Source organism: Macrobrachium rosenbergii, chromosome 8 (genome assembly GCF_040412425.1).
Source record: "Macrobrachium rosenbergii isolate ZJJX-2024 chromosome 8, ASM4041242v1, whole genome shotgun sequence".
In the NCBI taxonomy this organism is placed as follows: domain Eukaryota; kingdom Metazoa; phylum Arthropoda; class Malacostraca; order Decapoda; family Palaemonidae; genus Macrobrachium; species Macrobrachium rosenbergii.
The window spans coordinates 84,398,699-84,410,823 of record NC_089748.1 but is presented as its reverse complement, the minus strand read 5'-3'; the positions used below and the strand labels follow the sequence as shown (position 1 = coordinate 84,410,823).

Here is a 12,125-nt window from a genome sequence, read left to right as displayed (position 1 = left end):
CACTGTGACCTGAACTGAATGGGAGTCAAAATTTTATTTTCTTGAATGTGCCATGTTAGTTGAGCATTTACCATTTTCTCAAACAGTTTGCATAAGCAGCTTGTTAAAGAAACTGGTCTGTAATTATTTACATTTATTTTCCTGAATTTTCCCACATTTCTTGTATGGGAGTATTACTGTAGAGATCTGATACATATTTCCTCCACGAAATGATTCTTCCTTGAATTACTTCTTTTTTAAATTTGGAGATATTTTGTTGTATAGAGGGTTTAATGTATCAATTTCTAGTAATAATATAGTAATTTTTTGTAAAGTTCCTTCTGATATTGGTAATGTTTTATTTATTTTACTGAACTTTCTATTCAAATTATCTAATCGTCTCTCTATTGAGTGTTTTATATTTATTAATTCTGTTAACTTACTGGACTACAATGAAACTCTGTGTTTTGTTTGATGGGGTTTTGACTATGGTATTGCTTTATCAGCAGTATTTTTACTGAAATCAACAAGAAATTTATTAGTTTCATTATGGTCTTTTAAATATTCAAATGGTGGGATACTTCTAGTGTGCATTTCATATCGCTCCCAATCTGCTTTATAAATGTTATAGTGAGGGACATGTTTTGCAGGATTATTTTGTAATAAGGAAATTGATATTGGGAAATGATCATCAACTGTATTCCAATCCAATCTGTCAACTATACCTGTTGTACATAAAGTTAAGTCTACTGAAGAAAATATTCCACGTGCTTTTGAAAAATGTGTTAATTTCGTCATCATTTATACAGCACATATCATTTGAATCCATGAACTCTTCTATTTTACTACCTGTTCTATTTGAGTTTGTACAATTACAGTTCCATATTGGGTTGTGAACATTAAAATCACCTACTATTAATGTAGGTTCCTTGGTATTGTTAAGTAAATCTTTAAGTTTATCAATGTCGTAATTTTTATTAGGTTGGTTGTATAAATTATAAATTATGTAATTATCGTTTTTTTTATCCGTATTTTAATACTTGATATTTGCGAGTCAGTAAAATTTACAGGTGCTCTGTCATAACATACTTTGTTATGTACATATATAGCAGTACCTAAATTTCCTTCTTCTCTAGATGTAGGTACTAAGGTATATTTACCTATCGTTGATATTGTTTTGTTCACATGTTGTAAACATAGTATCATTGGTTCATATTCCCTTAGTAATCGTTGTATTTCTCCCAAATGTAATCTGTAGACCATTTATGTTCCACTGTATAATATAATTATTGAGAGTAAAACGTTAGTGTGTTCAAGTGTTATTTTGTTTTTGTCGATCATTATTTTGCATTTTTTCTAAAATCCTATTTACAATATTTATTTGTTTTTCTTTATAAGACATTATGTGCCCAATGCACATACAGCCCTTTTCGTGAGTGTCTAAACTAGCAGTTTCTTTATTTCTGTATCTTATAAAATTCCGTATAGTGTTTGATAAACTGTCCTTTGTTATGCTTTTGTTTTTGTTGCAAAGCTCAATGAAACATTCATTACGTCCACATGTGTTTTCATGTGTCTTTTCTTCGTTTACTCTTGCTGCAACTATTATGGTGATGGAGTAATCTCTTCTCCCATCACATAATCATTCTTGTCAATGGTTTGTTCCTCTACTATTTCTTTGATGTTCTGGGTATCTGTTTCCATTGGTTTTATTATTACTTTAAGAGACAAAGGTATATTCTTTTCATTTTTTTTGTTTATGTTCTTTCTTCGGGTCTCCTGCCTTTATTTTAGTGGATGTACCTTTAATAATAGTTGGTTTTTTGTTGGTCTTGGGTGGAGTTCTCTCCAAAGGCCTCTTTTTTTTTTTAGTTTCTAATTCATCATAACTATCTTACAATATTTCTATGGTGCTTGTATTATCTTCTAGTGTTTCCATTTCTCTTAATATCTCAAATGAATTTGAACAAATATTTGTATACTTTTCTTGGTTCTTTGCTATATTAGTTTCTTCTTGCAAAGTGGTTATTTTTCTTTGAGACTGATCTACCAGGGTTTTGTTACTCTTATCTATTTTCATTTTTGTTTCATTGTTTGATCTAGTTACAGCAGAAAACATTCATTTCTTAGTAGGATCATGCATTCCTCTAACTTTTAATTCTAATTTGGCCTCTTTTATAGGCATTCCTGTCCTTTCCTGAAGTAATTTTAGTTCTGTATTGTATATATAATACATACATTCCTTAGATCTTGCATGGTGATTTTGTCCACAGTTAACGCACTTCGGTTCACCACACCTCCACCGCGTGGTATATTTGTCAGATCCACAATATGCACATATAGACTTATTATGGCAATTTTTCTTTGTATGTCCATACATACTACAGTTTTGGCACTGTAGTGGTTTTGAACATACGAGTATAGCCTCAGTTCTCTACTCTGGCCCACGGCTTTAATTTTCAAGGGTAATTCATGGCCTTCGAATGTGATCTTTGCTATTCTCAGTGTTTTTCCATTACTCCATCTACTGGCTATGTCATATATTTCACAATCTTGTACATTGTTGTACCTTTTTTTAAGGGAATCCGGCAATATATTTTTTTCCTATTTGTTCTTCATCATTATCAGGGAGTGCTATGGTACCCTGTACACTGTTCATAATGTCATGTATTTTTACATGTACCTCTATATTGTCAATATTTTTTATAGTTAAGTAGTTTTCTGATTGATTTTTTGTTGCAGTTTCTGTCAACCACACCTGATCTTTTATTTGTCTGAATGACATTTCAGTAGTTGAATGTAGATTCAGCAGGAAGTTTTCTAATTTCAATGCCGATATTTTCTTCTCTGTTTCTACAGTATAAGGTCAGGAATTGTGACCAACTTCCACTTCCAAAGAGGGAGCTGAAGTGAGCCAAGGTTGGGTCAAGATATTTGTTTCTCGACTCTCCGACCGACCAATGAAGAATTAGAGGAAGTTATTTCTGGTGACAGAAATTAATTTCTCGTCATAATGTGGTTCGGATTCCACAATAAACTGCAGGTCCCGTTGCTAGGCAACCAGTTGGTTCTTAGCCACGTAAAATAAATCTAATCCTTCGGGCCAGCCCTAGGAGAGCTGTTAATCAGCTCAGTGGTCTGGTTAAACTAAGATATACTTAACCTTTGCGTGGATGCATAACTTTCGGCTAATCACCTGACTACCTTTACATTATACTTATTCATAACTTCTATCACAGTTACATAAACACCTTGAAAAACTATGGTTTGTATTTGTATATGAATAGTGTTTTCAGAAACAAAAAGGTCAAGGCTAGTAAGTCTTACTTGAGAATCTCTGGTAATTCTGGGGCACGGCAAATATATTTATGGGCATATCCATGGCAAGAAGAAAAATCAATAAACTTTACTGGTGGGGCATTTTCTGGACGTTTTTTCAGGGCAGTTTCATATAGCTGCAAAAACAAGAATGCACATGTAAGGAAAATTTTACATATTTTCTACTATATACAGTTCAATACTTAAAAAACACATAAAAACTGTGAACTAACTGTGTAACGTTTAAAACAGAGAATGTCTCAAACTTAAATTGATTTCCATAAAATACAATAGTAAAATAACACTACTGCATGTACAGAATTACAAGTAGGTTAAATTGCACTGATATCTTATCAAATGCAACGTGATGTTATACAGCTAAGATCACATTTTCAAGAACATACTGTATTAAAATACTAGATAATGCAGTAAGACCATAGAATACAATACATTATATTAGAAAACAGGGACGAGTGAAATGCAAATGCATGTATTTCAGAAGTAATATTGCTGTAGACAGGAATTTCATTCTAGGCTAGTTTATAAGGATAAAGTTTATTTTCCTTTAATCACAACTTCTCCAATTCATATATATATATATATATATATATATATATATATATATATATATATATATATATATACATATACATACAGGCAGTCCCTGGTTTTTACTGCGGGGTTCAGTTCTTGAGCGCGCCATAACCAGAAAAATGCTGTAAACTGGAACATCATAATAATAATGGAATAAATGGTGCTTATGACGCGTAAAACCAGATTACGGCACTGTAAAACCAGGTTAATGGTGCTGTGAGCCAACTGCTGTAAAGTTGGAATGCCATAACCTGAGGCCGCCATAACCCGGGACTACCTGTATATGTATGTATGTATATATATATATATATATATATATATATATATATATATATATATATATATATATATATATATATATATATATATTATATATATTTGTGTGTGTGTGTATGCATGTTTGTGTGTTAATTTGGCTTATTTTCTTTCATGCAGTTTCTATTGGAATCAATGGCATTATTTTCAGACTCCTTTTTATTGACAATTTGAATAATTCTATACTGCTTCTTTTTCTCTTCAGGTAAGCTTCTCAAGAATAAATATTATTCACTTTGTTTCCATTTACTTCTTATAGTCGACGGACTGTTTCCTTGCCTATTGGCAGCATCTTCAGGACTAAATTATAAATTGACATAAAAAGTTTTTATAATGACATGCAGACATAACAACTAATCCAGCTAATGTAGACATAAACAGCTAATGTGAAATATGATGTCACTAGAATGAAGATTTTCTACTTGTCTGTGGGTCTCATTCTCTCACATGTAATCTGTGCGGCAGAAAGGGCATTTCTGTTGCTCCATAGGACGTCCTATGCCACAACATGCAACAAGGGGTGTGAGTGAGGGTGTGATTTCTGTCTATAGCTTATGGTGGTTTTGATTTGCTCCATTGCTGGTATTTTCTGTTGTATTTGGGAGTGCTCTGTAACTCATTTCTCCCTTTGGGATCTCACTGATGTCTTGTGGCTTCCTTGAAGAAGGGAGGATGTAGGCCATGTTCCTATGTATGTTTAATGCAGGCTGTTGTTGATTTCTACTAACGACTTCTATTATTCTATTATCTGCAATCTGTGGAACCGGGCTTCTCTATTCACGATCTCTTTGCCTTCCAATAATTTTTTCAGAGTTAATTTATTTTTATGGGCATCTACATAATGTTGAAATATTGCCCTTTAGTTGCAGTGGGCTTGCAGTCTTCATAGAGTGGTAGTGGTGAAATCTATGTAGCAGTTGCCGAGGGCTTTACATATCCCATTGTGTACATTTAAAGTTAAACACTGTACTACATTGGTCAACCCCCACATCTCTCCACAGGGGTCAGTGCTATTCTGCACTACGGGGATACTGACCTGGTTCTAGTGGCAGTAGATCCACAAGGAGACTCTCATTATGATTTGTACGCACGACACTGTTGGCAAGTATCCTTTACATGGCCTTGACTATAATATAATATGATGCTTCCTGGTGAGGAAGATGTTGTCGCTGGGATGCTGGCATACATGTTAAACTGTTTATGTATGTAAGTTTCAATTAGATTGCTGTTTAGTGGGGCAAACAAGAGTAATTTTTTAGAAGAATCGTGCAAATGATGATACAAGCATCAAATTTGGCACAATTGTTCTCCAAGGGATACTAATCAAATCTGCCCGATTGGCCAACTGAAAATCCAAAATGGCAGCCATTTTTCAAGATGGCTACCAAAATAACCACCTGAAGTTGATGTTTTGCTTAGAAATATTTGTAGTTGTCCGAATTGCATGATCTAAGTGTGGATTCCTATGTTTTTAAGCCTGCTGATGTATATTTTCTAGTTTATAACATGGCTAAGCCACTGTATTAAAGGAGTGATTGTCAGGCACTACCAAGGAACATTGGTGACATCACTGCAGTGAAACTCAGCATGGGGTTCAGTGTCAGCTAAGTAGGAAATTTATGTTGCATCATACTGCAACAACCTACTAGTATCCCAAATGCTGCCTAATCAACCCCAAATCAGTTAGGCAACTGCACCTGAATGGACAGGACGTGCCAGCATGGGAGAGCTGAACCAAGGATAACAGGGTTTTAGTTATCTGGATGGTGTACAGTTTGCACTGGATGAACGATTGGACTAGGTGTATGGCACAGTGCAAGAACCTATTTGTATCCCATACAGGAAAACGCCTATTGTATATTACAGGACATAAGAGGCCTATTATACTATTACAGGTACAGGGTGGTAAAAGGATAAACTCTCGACCCTGAACGTTATCGTAATCATGGATACGAACTCTACTGGACGATCATGGAAAACAGACTGGACCAAGTGTTGCCTATGTCAGGAGGTTAAGAAAGAAGATCTAAAATCTCCCCAGGCCAATCCTGCCAGAAGAGGGGATGATGGATAAACGAACCTGGCAAAGAATATTCCTCTGTTTCACTCTCTCAATGCACTACCAATCAAGCTAGACCCTGCAAGACTTGACGAAGGTTCTGGGATAGAGGAAACGTTGAGAAAAAATAAGGCACAATATCATGAGAGTTGCAGGCTTCTGTTCAACAACACAAAGTTACACCGAGCTGAAAAAAAGAGCAAGTCATGTAGGTACTAGTGATGAGGGCAGTAGAAGTAAGATTCCACGAAAGCTCTAAGAAACTAAAACAAAAGAATGCTTCTTCTGCGAAACTGAAGGAGGGAAGCTTAGAGAAGCAATGACAATGCAAGTGAATAGGAGAATAAATGAATGTGCCAAAACACTCAGTGATACAAAACTTCTCACCACACTAAGTGCAGGAGATGTCGTAGCCCAAGAAGTGAAATATCACCCTGGCTGTTTGGTGGCATTGTATAACCGAGAACGGGCATACCTAAAGGTGCGGGAGCAAGAAAAAGTGCAGGAACACTGGAAGGATGCATATCCAATTGCTTTCTCTGAACTAGTCACCTACATCTGCGAAATAAAAAATGCCAGTGAGAGGTCACCGATTTTCAAGCTTGCTGATTTTATCAAGCTTTACAAGCAGAGGCTGGAGCAGCTTGGTGATGACTCGCCTGATGTTCTTCCTACTCGACTCAAGGATCAGCTGCTTTTGCACATTCCACAGCTGCAAGCTAATCGTCAAGGACGAGAAGTTCTGTTGGCTGTTGAAACTGATGTAGGTTCAGTCCTATCAGAAGCATCCCGTTATGGTGAAGCGATCCATCTAGCAAAGATGCTGGGATAATAAGACAAGACATGCTCCGTTAGAAGTCGAATTTCAGCAGCTATTTTCATGACAAAGACTTAGAACAGGCTGTGCCACCATCACTGCTTCAGTTTGTATGCATGATTGAACATGGTGCAGACATCAAGTCCCAACTCCATCATGGGGTGTCAAAATCAGACTTTGCTATATCACGACTTCTACACTAGGGACGCAACGACTGATGGGAGCAAGTCTATAATTATCAAGGCTAATGATACAGATGAGCTAGTCATAGCAATATCTGTACTGCCATCCTTCCAGAAACTAGGTCTTCAGGAAATGTGGGTTGCCTTTGGCCAAGGAGCCCATATGTGATGGATTCCAGTCCATAAGGTAGTTCCTGCAATTGGGCTTGAGAAAGCTAGAGGGATTCCCTACTTTCACGCATTCACTGGATGTGACATTGTGTCTGCCTTCCGTGAGAAAGCGAGGAAATCTGCATGGCAGACTTGGAATGTATTTGATGATATTTCTGAAACATTCATCAATCTCAGCCAGCATCCAACATTGATTCGTGATCTTGACATGCAGAGGCTGGAAAGATTCGTTGTCCTCATGTACGACAGATCAAGTGCAGCCACTAGTGTGGACGAAGCAAGACTAGATCTGTTTGCCCGCAAGCAGAGGCTGTACAACTCAATTCCACCAACACAGGCAGCCCTCATAGAACATGCAAAGCGTGCAGCCTACCAGGCTGGTGTCATCTGGGGCCAGGCAACCCACTGTAATCCATACATGAGCAGTCCAGCTGAATGGGGGTGGACACAGAAATGAGAAGCATGGCAGATACACTGGACAACACTAACATCGATTGCAGCAAGCTGTCAAGAATTGACAAAGTGCCCTTGTAAGAAGGTTTGCAAAGGAAGATGCAAGTGCTCTTAGGCAGAGCTTCCCTGCACATCACTCTGCAGCTGCATATGTGAACAGCAGCAGATCGAGAAACAGCAGCATGGTATGCATAACTTTGAAAATGTATTAACCAGGACAAAACTTATGTAGAGAAAGACAAACATCTTGGTGGTCATCTTGAGAAATATGTCTCAGAGTGCTTTTTAAACAGGAAAATATAGTTTAGCAGGCTTCAAAACATAGGAATCCACACTTAGATCATGCAAATCAGACAACTACAAATATTTCTAAGCAAAACATCTACTTCGGGTGGTTATTTTGGCGGCCATCTTGAAAATGGCCGCCATCTTGGATTTTCAATTGGCCAATCGGGCAGATTTGATTGGTATACCTTGGAGGACACTTGTGCCAAATTTGATGCTTGTATCTTCATTTGCACGATTTTTCTGTTATCTGCCCCACTAGTTGCAAATGTTGTCAGTAAGGAGCTGCCACACTTGTCCAAGCTTCTCATGAGTAGCTTTCCATGACTGTGAGTGACTGCACATCTTGCATACATGGCTAATACAGAGCGTTTGTAAGTTTCATGTCACTCCCCACAGGTATTAAAGCACCATCCCATACTAGTCACCTTTGGTACATGGTCATATAGAATAAACTACACCATCGAATATGGCTTTGAAGGCTGACTTCCTTTCTAGGAAGTGAATGTGGAGCAGAAAGAAGGTAGACATAATACTACCAAAAGGCAGCTAGTGAACGACAGCGCCTTAACCTTAATGCCCGTGGGGAGTGCTCAGATACTTACAAATGGTCTGTAGTAGCCACGTATGCAAAACGTGCCATCACACATTGCTCATCCTGTAAAACTACTCATGCTGAGTTCAAACGTGTGAGACAGCTCCTTACTAACAACGGTTACAACAACAGTACAACTGAAAGTTGCATACAAAAACAACTGGACATGTATACCAGCATCCCATTGATGATGTTTACCTTACCAAGAAACATTACATTAGGTAATTCTAAACTAGAGCTCCCGTTTATTAATGAGATTTTTTTGAATGAACTACTTAGAAAATGGTGTTCAAAATGTAGTATAGGTGAGATAATTTGAGAAATTATAATAATTACTGAGAAAAATGATGATAAAGTTTGCCTCCCTTATGGATGCTCTTGAAATTTTTCTAAGTCCTTGGTTTATGTTAACTCTGTCATGAAGATTGAGCTCCCGTCCATTTGTATATTGGTTTATACATATGGCTCATCCCTTGGGTGATTTGGATCTGCCCAACTTGCATATATATATATCTATATATATATATATATATAAATATATATATATATATATATATATATATATATATATATATATATATATATATATATATATATATATATATATATATATATATATATATATATATATATATATATATATATATAATTCTAATAGCCACAATGCCCTCTTAACTTCTACATATATATATATATATATATATATATATATATATATATATATATATATATATATATATATATATATTATGTATATATATATATTATATATATACAGTATATAAATATATATATATATATATATATATATATATATATATATATATATATATATATATATATATATATATATTTATATATATATATATATATATATATATATATATATATATATATATATATATATATATATATATATATATAATATATATATATATATATATATATATATATATATATATATATATATATATATATATATATATATATATAAATATGAATATATATATACATATATATATATATATAGTTTGAAATCTATGGCATTATATGCAAAAGTTGTTTTTTATGTAGACTTTGAATTATTCTGTACTTCTTTTTCCTGTTCAGGTAATATTCTTAGAATAAAGAAAGATCATTCACATTAGCTTCCATTTACTTATTAAGGTCGACCAACCATTTCCTTGCCTACTGTTGGACTTTTCAAGACTAAGCTACAAATTGACATAAATTGTTTATTTTACAACATACAGACTTGTCGGCAAACCTGGTAATTCTCAGGAAGAGGTCCATGCTTTATTTTGTGATTTTTATAGTAAAAAAAAAAAAAAAAAAAAAAAAAAAAAAAAATAAATATATATATATATATATATATATATATATATATATATATATTATATATATATATGTATATATATTTTATATATATATATATTTCCTCCTCCTCCTTGGAGTCTTCATCATCATCTATGTGGCCCGCCCGCATATTCCTCAACTGTATTATGGTTCGGGACCTTCCCTGAAAAAAGCGGGATGCCATATCTTAAAAACTAACCATAGAATCTTCAATATCTTTACCATGCCCAAAATACATAAGCAATGTCCTTCAACTATCCTAACCTAACCTAACCTAGAGGCATGGCAAAAAAAAAACTGAGGAGCCCACTCGTCTGGCCAAACCATAATACAGTTGGGGAATATGCAGCCCGCCTTTGTGCATCCCTCGTTCTGCCAGCAGCCAATCTTTGTTTCCTCTGTCTGTCACTTTCTGTCACCCGCCTCTCCGCTTGTCTTTGCCTGTCTCTTTTCCAAGCTGCCATTGGCGGTTCCAGGCCACCACTAGTAGTGCCTGCTGTTGTTCTAGAATTACCTGCTGAGTCCATTTCGAAATGAAAATAAGAATGCTCAACCAAAAATCCTTTATTATATACTGTTAGGCCACTTAATGTTGAAAATTACGGGACAGTTATTAAAATATTATTCTTGAAGATGTCTTCACAACTCCAGGATCCTATGAAGCAGTCTTCAGCGCCTGAAGCATTTCTGGAGAAACGCCCATTGGATTATAACGTCTTCTTAAATTCTTAGACTACAGGATCCTGTGGAGCCATCTTCAGCTCCTAAACGAATTCCTGTTGGATTTGCTTCCCTTCAGAGAAGAAATCCAGAATCTGTTTTCCGAATAATTTTTCCACCTCCTGGAGAAATGCTCACTGGAATAACATCTTAAATCTTGAAGACTCCAGGATCCTTTAGCTTTTGGGAAGCCCAGAAGCCTCCGGACACACCCACAGCGCTTCCGAAGTGTGGAAATGACATTAATATGGCTTATCTTGTCCATATTTTGATAAGGCGTGGAGTAGGCTATGGAATCCACACATAAAAAATTCCACACTTTTTCCACACTTTTTACTTAAGAAGTGTATGCTAGTTAAAACTAATAAGTTACGAAAAATTTTTAATATTCTGTGTTACAAGTCAGACACAAAAATCTATAAAAATAAATTATTAACATTATTCTTTTCAATAATTTGTGGATGCATTTGGATGTTTATCAGCTGTTGCTGCATGACGCTGACCGTTGGTTCCTGAACAAACCAAGATCTAGATAAAACTGGCTCCAGCGCCAACCCGCCATCAGTTACTTATTCTAAATTATTTTTAACCTTGCCCTCAACAAAATCCACATTTATTCTTTTTCGTAATACTAGTAAGTACTCTTATTTTGCTAGTTTTGATGGTATATTTTCTGAAGATTAAGAAATTATATATAATATATATATATATATATATATATATATATATATATATATATATATATATATATATATATATATATATATATATATATATATATATATATTAATTATGAAAAGTTAACATAATTTTTTTTTAGCCCAGTAACGTAACTGTTAAACTTTAACTTTTGTTTACCTTTGGCCGTTAAATGAAGATTTGGGCTGTTCTTTTTTCCCCACTGCCGGGTATTTCGCTTGTTACTTGTAACACACCCATGTGGGATAATTTTCTCTTTTATTTTCATATTTTTGAGTTGTTGGGTGATTCAGCAGAGGTGGGGTGTGTGTAGGATCTTCGTCTCCCGGGAGTTTCACCCCAGTTGTCTAAGCAAGAGGTCTGCTGTATTTTTGAGTCTTGCCGTTGTCTGCCCCTTTCGTCTGCTTTGTGGCAGGTCCATATAGTGCAACAGCCTGATTCAGCTTTGCTGCTTCCTGTTTCCTGTGGGTATTCAATGATTCGTCGTCTGCGTCTGCCCTTTTGAGACCTGTACCACGTGAGGGTACAGCCATCGCTTATGGTGCAAGCTTTGATCACGGCGTTCACCTCTGTTGCAGCTTT

General features: G+C 35.4%; 1 protein-coding gene across 5 annotated transcripts in view; it reads right to left on the bottom strand.

Annotated features, from left to right (window-relative positions):
* Nucleotides 1-12,125, bottom strand: part of LOC136841016 (lysophosphatidylserine lipase ABHD12-like) — a 640,887-nt gene that overhangs the window by 22,471 nt on the left and 606,291 nt on the right. For all 5 annotated transcript variants that reach the window (XM_067108055.1, XM_067108058.1, XM_067108060.1 and 2 more), the window contains one exon: nucleotides 3,307-3,434. In XM_067108055.1, the coding sequence (XP_066964156.1) occupies nucleotides 3,307-3,434 (128 nt within the window). The remainder of the gene's footprint in view (nucleotides 1-3,306; nucleotides 3,435-12,125) is intronic.